The following is a 17,616-nucleotide window of genomic DNA, read 5'->3' as shown; positions in this document are numbered from 1 at the left end:
CTTGCCTGGTACAAATACGATAGCTCCAAAAGTGAAAACCCTGTCCAGCAGAGCAGGCACCACTCAGTCAAACGCTGAACATATGTGAAAGAAACTAATACTATATGAACCCAGGAATGTTTGTGATAAGTACTATCTGACGGATTATATGGTTTTACCAGTGTAGGAGAGACCCCAGCTGTCATCATCTTTCCCCAACAGGCTGCAGAAGGTATGTCTGTACTTATCCAGGTTCACGTCACAGGTTCCGATGCCTACCATCTACACAACATCAAAAGTCTTCATTCAACATGTTCACCTTAATCACATATCAAAATAGAACAGTAATCAACATGCACACCATCATACAAAATGCAAAAGGTTCACAAAATAAGCTTTAGGAAAGAGAAACCACTAAACATCCGAAGGTCTTACAAGCCTAAGCCCCAACCCCCAGCAGTGGAGGCTGGTGAATAGAGAAATTAGAGGACAGGCTCATAGTAATGGCTGGAATGGAATGAAAACAGCTCCATTCATTCCATTAAATATGCCCGTCCTCCTATTTAAAGTGACACCAGCCTCCACTGATCATTATAATCCTGTCTCCTGAGTAATGATGGGTGGAGCCTCACCATATCTGTCCCGTACACTGGTGATGTCATCTTGATCTCCCAGAAATGCTGGCCATCTGCCAGCTCCTTGGAACCTCTGATGGCTGCTGTGCCGCAGCTGTACTCCGTGTGGAAGTTGACTTTGCGGTTGTCGCAGGTCATCAACGTGGCCGTGGAGCGGTTACTGTCGTCCCACACCCAGTCGAAGTCTGCAATGTCAAGAGGTCAGTGGATCCAATGACAGTTGACCTGCAACATCTCAGACACTTAGATATTTTAATAAGCAAATAATGGTGAGAGTTTAACTTTGGGAACTCCCTGATACAGCCTGGGCATGAAACAGATGAAAACCCTCAGACGCCGTGTGAATTACCTGAAGGGACTACCTGAACTTGACCAATAAAAAACACTCACTTTCCACTTCAAAACTTTTGCTACGGTGTGCCTTTCTGAACACCACCTTAGTTTCTCCACCCTGCCCCTCCCATCCTCACCCTGGTCTTCCTCTCCACAGTGGCAGTCTTTGACGCGGTGGAAGCCCCGGAGACGTGGGTTGTAGCTGGGCTCAGCCTGGGAGTCGCAGGTGCAGTATGACTCTCCGGTAACGGGCACTGCACTGGGGACCGGTGGCACCACAAGCCGGTAGTCTGGCTCAGAGTCTGAGTCACTGTACTGCAGAGGGTACAAACACAATTTACAAACGGTACCTAACAGTGCTCAAATATGTCAGCTGTGCTTGACTCCGCATTTCTGGCACAATGGAACCATCTACGTCAGAGGTGTCAAACTCATTCCATGGAAGGCCAATTATTTGCGGATTTTCGCTCCTCCCTTGTACTTGATTGATCAACTAGCCTTAGGTCCCTGATTAGTTAGGAACTCCCCTCACTTGGTTATCTAGGTCTTAATTGGACACAAATTGAAAGGAAATAACAAAAACCAGAAGACAATCTGCCCTCCATGCAATGAGTTTCACACCCCTGGTCTACGTCCGTCACAAACCGACCCTTACCTGTAAGCGTTCGTAGCCCCACTCCTGACTCTCTGAGGCCAGTACCAGCACTCGGGAATCAGCGTCTCGCCGTATTCCACTCCATACGTAACGCCATGCCCGGCTGTTCCTGCTCCGCCTTGACATTGCAGCAGGACACCTGGGGGAGGGAGGAGTCAGGAGAGTTGGATGGACAAAGGTTGCGTCCAAAATGGCACCCTATTCAGTGCATTACTTTTGACCAGCCCTATGAGCTCCAGAAGTTGACATTTTTATAAAGTAGGCAAAAACGAGAAATCCAGTTAATTTGCTAAGTATTCAGACCACTTCACTTTTTCCACATTTTGTTACATTACAGCCTTATTCTAAAATTGAATAAATCGTTTTCCCCCCTCATCAATCTACACACAATACCCCATAATGACAAAGAAAAAACAGTTTGAAATATCACATTTACATAAGTATTCAAACCCTTTACTCAGTACTTTGAGAGCCCTGAAACTCGGTGTGAACATTAACACGCATCGCTTGTGGTATGGTTTTGGAAGCATAAGGACCTTATACACTGCTCAAAAAAATAAAGGGAACACTTAAACAACACAATGTAACTCCAAGTCAATCACACTTCTGTGAAATCAAACTGTTCACTTAGGAAGCAACACTGATTGACAATAAATTTCACATGCTGTTGTGCAAATGGAATAGACAACAGATGGAAATTATAGGCAATAAGCAAGACACCCCCAATAAAGGAGTGGTTCTGCAGGTGGGGACCACAGACCACTTCTCAGTTCCTATGCTTCCTGGCTGATGTTTTGGTCACTTTTGAAAGCTGGCGGTGCTTTCACTCTAGTGGTAGCATGAGACGGAGTCTACAACCCACACAAGTGGCTCAGGTAGTGCAGCTCATCCAGGATGGCACATCAATGCGAGCTGTGGCAAGAAGGTTTGCTGTGTCTGTCAGTGTAGTGTCCAGAGCATGGAGGCGCTACCAGGAGACAGGCCAGTACATCAGGAGACATGGAGGAGGCCGTAGGAGGGCAACAACCCAGCAGCAGGACCGCTACCTCCGCCTTTGTGCAAGGAGGAGCAGGAGGAGCACTGCCAGAGCCCTGCAAAATGACCTCCAGCAGGCCACAAATGTGCATGTGTCTGCTCAAACAGTCAGAAACAGACTCCATGAGGGTGGTATGAGGGCCCGACATCCACAGGTGGGGGTTGTGCTTACAGCCCAACACCGTGCAGGACGTTTGGCATTTGCCAGAGAACACCAAGATTGGCAAATTTGCCACTGGCGCCCTGTGCTCTTCACAGATGAAAGCAGGTTCACACTGAGCACGTGACAGACGTGACAGAGTCTGGAGACGCCGTGGAGAACGTTCTGCTGCCTGCAACATCCTCCAGCATGACCGGTTTGGCGGTGGGTCAGTCATGGTGTGGGGTGGCATTTCTTTGGGGGGCCGCACAGCCCTCCATGTGCTCGCCAGAGGTAGCCTGACTGCCATTAGGTACCGAGATGAGATCCTCAGACCCCTTGTGAGACCATATGCTGGTGCGGTTGGCCCTGGGTTCCTCCTAATGCAAGACAATGCTAGACCTCATGTGGCTGGAGTGTGTCAGCAGTTCCTGCAAGAGGAAGGCATTGATGCTATGGACTGGCCCGCCTGTTCCCCAGACCTGAATCCAATTGAGCACATCTGGGACATCATGTCTCGCTCCATCCACCAACGCCACGTTTCACCACAGACTGTCCAGGAGTTGGCGGATGCTTTAGTCCAGGTCTGGGAGGAGATCCCTCAGGAGACCATCCGCCACCTCATCAGGAGCATGCCCAGGCGTTGTAGGGAGGTCATACAGGCACGTGGAGGCCACACACACTACTGAGCCTCATTTTGACTTGTTTTAAGGACATTACTTCAAAGTTGGATCAGCCTGCAGTGTGGTTTTCCACTTTAATTTTGAGTGTGACTCCAAATCCAGACCTCCATGGGTTGATAAATTGGATTTCCATTGATTATTTTTGTGTGATTTTGTTGTCAGCACATTCAACTATGTAAAGAAAAAAGTATTTAATAAGATTATTTATTTCATTCAGATCTAGGATGTGTTGTTTAAGTGTTCCCTTTATTTTTTTGAGCAGTGTATTTCATATCAGCGAGAATTTTTTTTCCAAAAACAAAAAGGATAAATTGATACATACACGCCTTTATATGGTTAGTGTTTCCACACCGCCATCTCCATGTTACAGTGTGTTTACGGAAGACAGAGGGACCACCTGTGCTAATTAGCTCTCTAGCATGCTCCTAACACCTGTGTGTAATGAAAGGCCGCCAGAAACGTGTTTTCACTGAAAAACACTGGAGGCTGCAACTGTGATAAAGTCGGTTAAAAGTGTATACTTTGCATTTGTGAAATGATATTGATGCGATATGAAAGTAAAGGTCTTTGTTTCTAGAACCATATCGCAATTTAGAATAAATTCAGATTTAGATAAGAGTATTTGGCTGTTTGGGCTGTCAGAGCCAGTCTACCTCTTAAGATACTCTGAAGGTCCTTGGACCTTAAGGAGTAACGGTAGGCTCCTAACCTCAAAGTCTAAGCCAGGGATCATCAAATAGATTCAGCCGTGGGCCGATTTTTTCTTGAGTGGATTTGTAGACCACATAAATTTGCTAGCTAGCTAACCAACAATCGTAACCATGTGAGACAACAGGTGCTCATTGTGCAAATGTATTTATGTTTTTAACAAACATTGGAGACGAAATACAGTTTACATGTTGTCAACAATCTAAGCCAACCCTGTCTGTTTTGCCTCATAGTTGCGCACGTGTTGGTTTTGTTGCTAAACAACCTACCCGTCTATTAGTTTGTAGGGTGCATCAATCGACTAGGGGGGTTAACAGTACATCTAGGGCTAACTGATGCCTAGCCACACCAAACAATTATGCATAAATTAAGATTTCCCATTCAGGCCGTTTACTATTTAAACAAATTGTCACAGTTCCGGTTTGCTAAAGGGGCACCAATGCAATGGATAGAATAATGAGCCAGATATTTCACTGGCTGTATAAATATGAAGCATCCAGTTTCCATTTCCACTCACTACCAAATATGGTGATGAGAGGAAGTCCAGTGGCCAGCAGTGTGAGAAGATGGCGCGAGATGGATTTTGGCCATCATTCTGTTAATTTTCTTATCGATTAAACATTTGATCACCATACAGTTTTGTTTCCAAAACTAAAATCTTTAACAGAATAGACTTTTGTAGATTTCACCCTTTGCCAGAGTTTAAAAAAATTGCATTGTTTAGAAGTTCAACAGCAAATTTACTTATTGCACACGCACTTCCGAGTAGGCCGTTCCCCAACATAAATGTGCAAATAAAATGCTAGAACGTGGCAATAGGATCTCACTAGCTTGTGCTTGGCTCTGCCCACCTCCTTGCTTGTCCTGCCCACTATAACTATTTTGCTCCCATTGGAAAACTAGTGGTGCACGACTCCAGGATTTTTGGAGTCGAAAGTAGTCGACTCTTGCTCGACTCCCAAAATTATTGCAGTCTTACTAGGAAGACGACATTTGCGTTCTAGAGGACTGACATGAGCATGATGCTGCCCACTTGCCTATAAAAGGCCCATTTTGTTTGAATATAGAAGGTGATGTGTAGGAACTAGAATATTTCTGTGATATTCATCTGTGTGCAGCCTTGACGGATCCCATGGGATGATGCGGCGCACTACACTGATAAACCTGTTCTTTGCCATGTTATAGCCCTATTCGGTCGGGTATTACTGGAGAGGTTGTTTCATCTTCCGGCATTTCTCTCTTAAAATATATATATATATATATATATATATATATATATATATATATATTTCACTGTGACCTGTTGCTGACTGTTAGTCAATGAGTCAGGCTGATGCTGAATGAGTGATTGGTGGGGAGGGCCTGAGGAGGTTGTATGTTTGTTTGTTGAGAGAGCACTACAGTCATGTGAGCGAGAGGAGCGAGCAGCACGTGTGCACGTTGTGACAACTTTTTACCAGTTGTAGGTAGGCCCTTTAGATTGTCATTATGGAGACAGCTATTTCTAACCCTTTATCCATAATCATAATAATACGCTAGAATGCACATCAAGAAATAAGAGGTATGTGTTTATTTCTGTATTTTGAATGTACATATTAGCAAATGTTCACAAATGCACAACAAAAGGAATGTATATTAGTGTGAATGGGGATAATTTGAGTGCAACTTTGCAAGGCTAGCCCAGCTACCGTTAGCTTAGAGGGTCTCTTTGCTGATGATTTTCTGGCATTCTGCATTATCTTTTGTATGAGAGTCCAGACGGCAGCATTAACGTTTGCCTTGGATTTGTAGCCATTCCACGCAGGTATGTTGTGAAATGTGACGTTTTTGTATTTCATGTTGTGCCAAGTTAGCCGTCATTCATTTTGTTACCTGTCCGGTCATGCCAGGAATGCCATTGTTGCCTCATTAGTATGCCTCGGGTATAATAGTACATTAAAATAAATATTTTGCACTTATTAGTGTACAACATTTACAAAATGAAATGAGTCTTTTGAAAATATTAACATGTACATAATGTACAATCTATTTTTTTTGTTGATGTGAGTTTGCTCAAAGCGTGTTGAGGAAAGACAAATACACTTGAGTATGAGTCCAGATGGCAGCATTAACGTTTGCCTTCCATGCAGTCATTAAGAGAGACAACCTGCAGAATTGTGTCTGGAGCTTTCATTTCCCTTCCACCTTCAAATCAAATTGTATTTGCCACATGCGCCGAATACAACAGGTGTAGACCTTACAGTGAAATGCTTACTTACAAGCCCTTAACCAACAATGCAGTTAAGAAAATAGCCCCCCCCCCAAAAAAAAAGTAAGAGAAAAGAATAACAAATAATTAAAGAGTAGCAGCAGTAAATAACAATAGCGGGGCTATATACAGGGGGTACCGGTACAGAGTAAATGTGTGGGGGCACCGGTGTCGAGGTAATTGAGGTAATATGTACATGTAGGTAGTTATTAAAACCTGTTGGGGATAGGGGGCAGTATTGAGAATTTTTGAAAAAAAATATGTGCCCAATTTTAACTGCCTCCTACACCAACTCAGAAGCTAGGATATGCATATTATTAACAGATTTGGATAGAAAACACTCTGAATTTTCTAAAACTGTTTGAATGGTGTCTGTAAGTATAACTGAACTCATATGGCAGTCAAAACCCTGAGACAAATTCTGACAGGAAGTGGATACCTGATGTGTTGAATTACTTTTAAGCCTATGCCATTGAAACACACTGGGGCTTATTAATCATTGAGCACTTCCTATGGCTTCCACTAGATGTCACCAGTCTTTACAAAGTGGTTTGAGTCTTCTACTGTGAAAACTGACCGAACAAGAGACTTGGAACGATGGTCATAAGCGGATGGCCGATACGACTCTGGAGCGCGAGTGCATGTTTGGGTACTCTCGTTCCAATACGTTTTAAAAGAGAATGCAATGGCCCTAATGATTTATGCTATACAACGTTTGACATGTTTGAACGAACGTAAATATTTGTTTTCCTTCTTTGATGAAGACAAGTCCGGCGGGCGTCGTTCATGTTTTTGAGTAGCCTACAGGACGCGCTAACAACACGGAGCTTTTTGGACATAAATTATGAGCTTTTTTGAACAAAACTACATTTGTTATGGACCTGGGATTCCTGGAAGTGCCTTCTGATGAAGATAATCAAAGGTAAGGGATTATTTACATAGTATTTTTGATTTTAGATCTCTCCAACATGGCGCTTAGTCTGTATCGCAAAGCCTATTTTTCTGGGCGCAGTACTCAGATTATTGCAAAGTGTGATTTCCCAGTAAAGTTATTTTTAAATCTGGCAATGCGGTTGCGTTCAAGAGATGTTAATCTATAATTCTTTGAATGACAATATAATATTTTACCAATGTTTTCGAATAGTAATTATTTAATTTGTTGTGCTGATTGACTGGCGGTATTGGAGGGAAAATATTTCCTCAACATCAACGCCATAGTAAAACGCTGTTTTTGGATATAAATATGAACTTGATAGAACAAAAAATGCATGTATTGTCTAACAATGTCCTAGGAGTGTCATCTGATGAAGATTGTCAAAGGTTAGTGCATAATTTTAGCTGGTTTTCTGCTTTTGGTGACGCCTGTCTTTGCATTGACAAAACATTACACACAGCTATTTTCAATGTACTGTCCTAACATAATCTAACTTTATGCTTTCGCCGTAAAGCCTTTTTGAAATCGGACAACGTGGTTAGATTAAGGAGATGTTTATCTTTCAAATGGTGTAAGATAGTTGTATGTTTGAGAAATTTGAATTATGACATTTAATTGTTTTCAAATTTGGCGCCCTTGATATTTCACCTGCTGTTGATAGGGTGTACCAGGGGTGGGACGCTTGCGTCCCACGTTCCCAGACAGGTTAAAGTGACTATGCATAGATAATAAGAGTGTAGCAGCAGCGTAGAATGGAGGGGGCAATGCAAATAGTCTGGGTAGATATTTGATTAGATGTTCAGGAGTCTTATGGCTTGGGGGTAGAAGCTGTTTAGAAGCCTCTTTGTACCTAGACTTGGTGCTCCGGTACCGTTTGCCGTGCGGTAGCAGAGAGAACAGCCTCCAGTATTTATGCTGCAGTAGTTTATGTGTCGGGGGGCTAGGGTCAGTCTGTTACATCTGGAGTATTTCTCTTGTCTTATCCGGTGTCCTGTGTGTATTTAAATATGCTCTCTCTAATTCTCTCTTTCTCTCTTTCTGTCTTTCTCTCGGAGGACCTGAGCCCTAGGACCATGCCTCAGGACTACCTGGTATGATGACTCCTTGCTGTCCCCAGTCCACCTGGCCGTGCTGCTGCTCCAGTTTCAACTGTTCTGCCTGCGGCTATGGAACCCTGACCTGTTCACCGGACGTGCTTGTTGCACCCTCGACAACTACTATGATTATTATTATTTGACCATGCTGGTCATTTATGAACATTTTAACATTTTAACATTTTGACCATGTTCTGTTTTAATATCCACCCTGCACAGCCAGAAGAGGACTGGCCACCCCTCATAGCCTGGTTCCTCTCTAGGTTTCTTCCTAGGTTTTTGGCCTTTCTAGGGAGTTTTTCCTAGGGAGTTTTTCCTAGCCACCGTGCTTCTTTCACATGCTTTGCTTGCTGTTTGGGGTTTTAGGCTGGGTTTCTGTACAGCACTTTGAGAATATCAGCTGATGTACGAAGGGCTATATAAAAATAAATTTGATTTATTACTTGGGTGGCTGGAGTCTTTGACAATTTTTAGGGCCATCCTATGACACCGCCAAGTATAGAGGCCCTGGATGGCAGGAAGCTTGGCCCCGGTGATGAACTGGGCTGTACGCACTACCCTCTGAAGTGCGTTGCGGTCGGAGGCTGAGCAGTTGCCATACCAGGCAGTGATGAAAACTGTCAGGATGCTCTCGATGGTTCAGCTGTAAAACCTTTTGAGGATCTGAGGACCCATGCCAAATTTTTTCAGTCTCCTGAGGGGGAATAGGTTTTGTCGTGCCCTCTTCATGACTGTCTTGGTGCGCTCGGACCATGTTAGTTGGTTGGCGATGTGGACGCCAAGGAACTTGAAGCTCTCAATCTGCTCCACTACAGCTCCGTCGATGAGAATGGAGCGTGCTCGGTCCCCCTTTTCCTGTAGTCCACAATCAACTCCTTTGTCTTGATCACGTTGAGGGAGAGGTTGTTGTCCTTGCACCACACGGTCAGGTCTCTGACCACCTCTCTATAGGCCGTCTCATCATTGTCGGTGATCAGGCCTACCACTGTTTTGTCATCTGCAAACGTTAATGATGGTGTTGGAGTCGTAGTTGGCCATGCAGTCATGAGTGAACAGGGAGTACAGGAGGGGACTGAGCACGCATCCGAGGGGCCCCCGTGTTGAGGATCTGTGTGGCGGATGTGTTGTTACCAACCCTTACCACCTGGGGGCTGCCCATCAAGAAGTCAAGGATCCAGTTGCAGAGGGAGGTGTTTAGTCCCAGGGTCCTTAGTTTAGTGGGTCTAGGGTTTCTGGGACACTGGTGTTAATGTAAGCCATGACCAGCCTTTCAAAGCATTTCATGGCTACAGACGTGAGTGCTACGGATCGGTAGTCATTTAAGCAGGTTACCTTAGTGCTTTTGGGCACAGGGACTATGCTAGTCTGCTTGAACCATGTTGGTATTACAGAGACAGGTTGAAAATGTCAGTGAAGACACTTGCCAGTTGGTCAGCGCATGCTCGGAGTACACGTCCTCTTAATCCGTCTGTCACTGCGGCCTTGTGAATGTTGTCCTGTTTAAAGATCTTACTCACATCGGCTGCGGAGAGCGTGATCACACAGTCATCCGGAACAGCTGATGCTCTTATGCATGTTTCAGTGTTACTTGCCCCGAAGCGAGCATAGAAGTTATTTAGCTCGTCTGGTAAGCTAGTGTCACTGGGCAGCTCTCGACTGTGCTTCACTTTGTAGTCTGTAATAGTTTGCAAGCCATGCCAGATCCGACGAGCGTCGGAGCCGGTGTAGTATGATTCGATCTTAATCCCGTATTGACACTGACTGTTTGATGGTTCGTCGGAGGGCATAGCGTGATTTCTTATAAGCTTCCGGGTTAGAGTCCCGCTCCTTGAAAGCGGCAGCTCTACCCTTTAGCTCTGTAATCCATGGCTTCTGGTTGGGGTATGTACGTACAGTCACTGTGGGGACGATGTCATCAATGCACTTATTGATGAAGCCAATGACTGATGTGGTGTACTCCTCAATGCCATTGGAAGAATCCCGGAACATATTCCAGTCTGTGCTAGGAAAACGGTCCTGTAGTTTAGCATTTGCTTCATCTGACCACCTGTTTATTGACCGAGTCACTGGTGCTTCCTGCTTTCATTTTTGCTTATAAGCAGGAATCAGGAGGATTGAATGATGGTCAGATTTGCCAAATGGAGGGAGAGGGAGAGCTTTGTACGCGTCTGTGTGTGGAGTGAAGGTGGTCTAGAATTTTTTCCCCATCTGGTTGCACATTTAACATGCTGATAGAAATTAGATAAAATGGATTTGAGTTTCCCTGCATTAAAGTCCCCGGCCACTAGGGGTGCCGCCTCTGGATTAGAGGTCGACCGATTAATCGGAATGGCCGATTAATTAGGGCCGATTTCACGTTTCCATAACAAATCGGTAATCGGTATTTAAAAAAAAAAAACTTTATTTAACTAGGCAAGTCAGTTAAGAACACATTCTTATTTTCAATGACGGCCTAGGAACGGTGGGTTACCTGCCTTGTTCAGGGGCAGAACGACAGATTTTTACCTTGTCAGCTTGGGGATGCAACCTTACGTTAACTAGCCCAACGCTCTAACTACCTGCTTTACGTTGCCAAGGTAAGTTGCTAGCTAGCATTAAACTTATCTTATAAAAAAAATAAACAATCAATCAATCATAAACACTAGTTAACTACACATTGTTGATGATATTTATTACTAGTTTATCTAGCCTGTCCTGTTTTGCATATAATCGATATGGTGCGCATTCGCGAAAAAGGACTGTCTTTGCTCCGACGTGTACCTAACCATAAACATCAATGTCTTTCTTAAAATCAATACAGAAGTATATATTTTTAAACCTGCATATTTAGTTAATATTGCCTGCTAACATGAATTTCTTTTAACTAGGGAAAATGTGTCACTTCTCTTGCAAACAGAGTCAGGGTATATGCAGCAGTTTGGGCCGCCTGGCTTGTTGCGAACTGTGAAGACTATTTCTTCCTAACAAAGACAGCAGACTTCGCCAAACGGGGATGATTTAACAAAAGCGCATTTGCGGAAAAAAAGCACAATCGTTGCACGACTGTACCTAACCATAAACATCAATGACTTTCTTAAAATCAATACACAGAAGTATATATTTTTAAACCTGCATATTTAGCTAAAAGAAATCCAGGTTAGCAGGCAATATTAACCAGGTGAAATTGTGTCAGTTCTCTTGCGTTCGTTGTACGCAGAATCAGGGTATACAGAATCTGGCTCGTTGCGAACTAATTTGCCAGAATTTTACGGAACTATGAAATAACATTGTAGGTTGTGCGATGTAACAGGAATATTTAGACTTATGGATGCCACCCGTTAGATAAAATACGGAACGGTTCCGTATGTCACTGAAAGAATAATGTTTTCGAGATGATAGGTCATTAATATGGTCAAATCCGGAAACTAAGGTTTATTATATTATAGTTAAGTCTATGATTTGATATTTGATAGAGCAGTCTGACTGAACGGTGGTAGGCAGCAGCAGGCTCGTAATAGTCAAAGATATATGGTTTAGAGAGAAATAGTCCACGCATCATAATTCCTGGAATAACTTGCGGCTGAACTTGAAAGGGGTTCCTTCGTTATTTTACCGTTCATGTCTTCCATAGAGAATGTCTTGATCTACTTCAAATAAGGTCTGTGTTTTGTGCTTAAACCGCCTCGGCGTTTTGATACCCGTGTAAATCTCACTAGGTAACGTTTGTCAACATATTTTCATAAATCCACTCTACAAAAAAAATTATCTTCGCTTATATTGATCAGAGTTATATCCTATGGATATCTACACAGTTATACAATTGGCAAGGTCGTGTAAGCCTAAACCAAACACAGACCTTATTTTAAGTTAATCTAAAAATATCCTATGGAATAAATGAAGGAACCGCTTTTCAGATTTTGCTAGAAGGTGTCATGGGAATTGTGACTCGCACTTTGGTAGTCAATTCTTACCATGCCCATTATTAAAATAGGATTTCCTGCATATAGAAATTACAGTTTTTGTTTTCAGCATTCATCACAGGTAAACTCTATTTTTATTATTCAAACAGTTGAGAGTATTTGTCTCCTAAGCACTCTTCAGTATCGTTGTCACTTCAGAGCAGTGTGTGTGTGTATATATATATATATATATTTAAAAAAATCATAATAATAATAAACGGCCGATTAATCGGTATCGGCTTTTTTGGGCCTCCAAGAATCGGTATCGGTGGCGAAAAATCATAATCGGTCGACCTCTACTCTGGATGAGCGTTTTCCTGTTTGCTTATGGTAGTATACAGCTCATTGAATTTGTGCCAGCATCGGTCTGTTGTGGTAAGTAGACAGATATGAAAAATACCAGCACACAACGCAAAAAGGTACCAGTACAGAACCTGTTACAAAAGCAGTGGAAAACACACGACTCATTACATAAATTCGCTCGGAGGTGGTTTAACTTCTCTAGGGTAGGGGACAGTATTTTGACGTCCGGATGAAAGGAGTTACCAAATTAAACTGCCTGCTACTCAGGCTCAGAAGGTAGGATATGCATATTAGTAGATTTGGATAGAAAACACTCTGAAGTTTCTAAAACTGTTTGAATGATGTCTGTGAGTATAACAGAACTCATATGGCAGGCAAGTGTGAGCTGTGTTCCTTTTCTTTTCTGAAGACATTGGAATTGTCCGGTTGGAATATTACTGAAGATTTATGTTAAAAACATCCTAAAGATTGATGCTATACATCGTTTGACATATTTCTACAAACGTAAATAACTTTTTTTGACTTCTCGTCGTGACGTTTTCACACGCTTCCTGCATTTGGAGTAGTGGACTGAACGCGCAAACAAAAAGGAGGTATTTGGACATAAATGATGGACTTTATCGAACAAAACAAACATTTATTGTGGACCTGGGAAATCCTGGGAGTGCATTCTGATGAAGATCATCAAAGGTAAGTGAATATTTATAATATTATTTCAGAGTTTTATTGACTCCACAAAATGGCGGGTTTGGTTTCGTGTCTGAACGCTGTACTCAGATTATTGCAAAGTGTGCTTTCGCTGTAAGGATTTTTTTAAATCTGACACAGCGGTTGCATTAAGGAGAAGTGTATCTATAATTCTTTGAATTACAGTTTAATATTTTATCAACGTTTATGATGAGTATTTCTGTAAATTGATGTGTTCATTCATCGGAAGTTTTGGGAGGCAAAACATTTCTGAACATTACACGGCAATGTAAAATGGGGTTTTTGGATATAAATATGAACTTTATCGAGCAAAACATACATGTATTGTGTAACATGAAGTCCTATGAGTGCCATCTGATGAAGATCATCAAAGGTTAGTGATTAATTTTAGCTGTATTTCTGTTTTTTGTGACACCTCTCCTTGCTTGGAAAATGGCTGTGTGGTTTTTCTTGTTAAGGTGATGTCCTAACATAATCTAATGTTATGCTTTCGCCGTAAAGCCTTTTTGAAATCGGGCAATGTGGTTGGATTAACGAGAAGTGTATCTTTAAAATGGGATATAATAGTTGTATGTTCGAGAAATTTGAATTGAGATTTTTTGAATTTGGCGCCCTGCTATTTCACTGGCTGTTGAATAGTGTGTCCCGCAGGTGGGACGGTTACGTCCCACATACCCCAGAAAGGTTAAACTCAATTCTAACGTTGACTACTTAAAGAAAAAGGTATCAAGCAAAGTGCTTTATGCACTCTCAGTTCTTGGGTCTCGGGGGCTACCCGAGTGGAAATTTGAAATGGAAGTTATGAAACTCCCTCATGTGGTTATTTTTATGGGGAAAAGTCCTCATTGAAACTGACTTTGGCTAAATGTGGGGAATTACAAATTTGCCTCCGTTGGCCATCAAGTAGCCTATTCATGTATACGCCATCGTAGGCTACCATTTGATACAATAAATATGCTGAAATTAAATGACGATATCACTGGAGTCATTGCAAATCAATTTGTGCCACTTGTGTAGCCTACCTGGACCTGGCAAAGCAATTTAATAAATAGCCTATGACTTCAGTTTGTTGTTGTAGCCTTGTGTTATTATGAACACATTAGATTGATGGTAACAGTTGTCAGATTAGGCTACAGGTAAAACAAATCAAAATTAAACACTGGCTGTTGTTGACAAGCATATTCAGTTCATATGCATATTATTAATATTTAACTGGGTGATTGAAATTATGACCCCATCCTCAGTAGCCTATTCCAGCAGGCTATTGGGAAACAAGCACTTCTTATGATGAAATTGCCTCGCTATTCATTAATTAGTCTTAATTTGAATTTAGAAAGCTGCTAAATTGTTCAGTTTACAGCTTGCCTACATCTTGTCTAGGATACTGTAGACTATCTGAAATTAGATGTAGGCCTATACGGGGCTATAGGATACCAGCCTTTAGCTAAGCAAAATGTCATTGCATTCATAAACCCAGATTTGTGTCTGTAGCCAATGCCTATTGAAATGACAAGTCAATCTTATAATGGTTTGCAGTCTTAATATTTGGCACATAAAAGCACAATTGCCAGAAAATAGCCTAACAGTTGTTTTATGTTCATCCAAGTGTTTCTTGCTCAGAGAATGAGATCCTCTAACGTTCATCACTCAAACTCTCCTGTTAGATTTATCTATAGATATGCGCAAAGGGGATTGATTTACATAAAATAAACCAGGTTCAAGGCCTGAATGCTGATTGGCTGAAAGCTGTGGTATGTCATACCATATACCACAGGTAAGACAAAACATTACTTTTTACTCTTCTAATTAGTGGTAACCAGTTTATAATAGCAATAAGGCACCCCGGGGGTTTGTGGTATATGGCCAATATATGCAGGAACTCCGCGTTGTGCCTGCAGACAGCCGTTAGCCATGGTAACGTGCATAAGCACAGCCCTTAGCCATATACCATACCCCTTGTGCTTTATGACATAAAGGAATTTGAATATGTGGCAAGAGAAAATATAGCTAACGCTTATTAAACTGAGCAGATAATTTACCATCAATGGATATCGGTTTGACTGCTTTGATTAAGCAATATCATAACTTCCGATAATTATTTTGAGGAAACCGGAATTATGCTTCTAACGTCGTTACACGTTACTATGATAATCCTCCTTAATTGGCTCGATAACGTTATGGAAAAATAGTTTATTGTTGTGATTTGGCAACTCCTCTCTTGCTGGGTGAGATTTGAGTTGTAACTGGGCTAAACATTTTAGACTCACCTGGCAACCCTGCCTACTGTACACTTCACACACCTTCAACTGTCATGCACATATTTTAGCTAGCTATATTTTACTTACCTAGTTGCTGTGCATAAAATATCTAATCAAATTAAGTGACTAAGCCACACAAATATGTAGGCTAGGCTACTGATTAGATCATGTAATCAATCATCTCGTCGGGTACCTTTTGGGCCTAACGTTAGCTGGCTCGCGGAACAGCCATAGCGTGCTGCAACATTTTGTCAATTTAACTAACGTTAACCGGCTAGCTGTGCCTCCTTGGTCAAGAACTACAAATTTACATCACGGCAAACATTTTGGAAATAATATGAATCATAACTAGTTACATATATCTACAGTTAGTAACCTTTATCCAACAACATGTTTTTGTTGACGTTTGCAAGTACCTAGCTAGCTAGCTAGTTTGCTGGCTAGATAGCGTTAGCGCGATTGCTAATGTACCTGTACTGTAACGTTACCAGCTTGCCAGTCGTCCGTTTCCTGTCTTACACTTAAAAATAAGCCCTCAGTCTTCGTTAGGACTGCATACGCCAATATCTTAATCGAGCATTTGCAGCTCAGTACTTTCTTTACTAGCATGCTAGTCGGCCAACAGAGTAATGACAGAGTTTCTCAGCCCAGAGGCGCAACATCGCGAGACTTCCGGGAACGCTTGCAAAACAGACCAGGCCTGGGTTTGAGACTTCAATGAGCTACATACATTTTTTTCCTTAGTTGTCAATTTTCTCAAAATCTAAAGGCACAACCTGGATTCGAGACAATATTTTAAGTACTTCCAACATATTATTATTCCAACCTCGTGAAAGTGAGAAACTGACACGTGTTCATTTTCATCACAAATTACTTTATATCTAGCCTTTGATTTGACGGCCTGCACATTCGCAGTTTGGCGCGAGACGACCATTAGACCGAATGCCGTGTTCCTACGCATGCTAACGTCGCCACGACATCCCTACAAGTGTGATCCGGGATTTCTATTGGAGAAGCAGTTTCTGCCCAACTTCATACCTAAGATTTTTTTATAACTACGTCAAGATAGACCAGAGCCTGTCGTGTCCAATTGGAATAAATGAATCCGAATGAGCGAAACAAGCAAAGAGATGGGCAGTGCCAAGCATCAGCTAGTGAAATCCTATTGTCGCGTTCTAGCATGTATTTCCATTTTCCGTTAGTTTGTTTGTTTGCACTCTGAAGTGCGCGTGTGCAGAAACTTTGCACTCCTAAACAACCAATTTTTTGAAACTTGAAAAGGGTCAAGCCTACAAAACGCAGTCCACTCTTACATATTTTAGTTTTGGAAACAGAAAACTGTATGGAGATCAAATGTTTCATCAATGAGAAAATTTGAAGAATTTCGGCCAAAATCCATCTCTCTCCCCACCTCTCACTGGGCTTCCTCATGTTTAGTAGTGAGCGGAAATGCTTCACATTTATACATCCGGTGCAATTTCTGGCTCATTGTTCTGTCTTTCACGATCATGATTTACTTTCAGGACACCGACATAAAACAATACATTGTCAAACTCCAGCCGCACCTATGATTGGACACTTGTATTGTCATGCAACTGCCATGACGTGGGATTTTTTCCCCCCCAACTATAGAGCAGTTGGTGGTGAACGCAATTAACCCTGTGCTGCTTCCGGGTTGAGTACTAGAACAGAATGGATAAAGTGCAAATGCATAACGAGCTATTCTTCCAGAAAATCATTAAATGAGGCAAGAAAAGATGTGGTTGAGATTTAATTGGATATTAGACAGACGAGGCCCGCCAGTGAGCAAGTGCAACCACAAGGCTGGGGTTTACTCATTAAATCTTGCAATGGAAACCATTTACGAATCAAACGGGGGACCTACCTGAATCTGTCCAATATAATCTGTCTAGTTTTCATTTGGAATATTGATTACACCCCAGTACTACAGGTCAACAGTACGAAT

At 42.2% G+C, this 17,616-nt stretch overlaps 1 protein-coding gene across 1 annotated transcript in view; it reads right to left on the bottom strand.

Annotated features, from left to right (window-relative positions):
- Positions 1-16,364, bottom strand: part of LOC106600674 (SPRY domain-containing SOCS box protein 3) — a 25,549-nt gene extending 9,185 nt beyond the window's left edge. Inside the window, exons 1-5 of the mRNA XM_014192196.2 lie at positions 16,122-16,364; positions 1,603-1,741; positions 1,085-1,262; positions 612-799; positions 159-261 (exon numbers count right to left, since the gene is read on the bottom strand). Coding sequence (XP_014047671.1) covers positions 159-261; positions 612-799; positions 1,085-1,262; positions 1,603-1,728 — 595 coding nt within the window. The 5' untranslated portion in view covers positions 1,729-1,741; positions 16,122-16,364. The remainder of the gene's footprint in view (positions 1-158; positions 262-611; positions 800-1,084; positions 1,263-1,602; positions 1,742-16,121) is intronic.
- Positions 16,365-17,616: the final 1,252 nt, after the last annotated feature.

Source organism: Salmo salar, chromosome ssa03 (genome assembly GCF_905237065.1).
Source record: "Salmo salar chromosome ssa03, Ssal_v3.1, whole genome shotgun sequence".
NCBI classification, from domain to species: domain Eukaryota; kingdom Metazoa; phylum Chordata; class Actinopteri; order Salmoniformes; family Salmonidae; genus Salmo; species Salmo salar.
The sequence above is the reverse complement of the archived record's forward strand: the minus strand, read 5'-3'. Positions and strand labels throughout refer to the sequence as shown.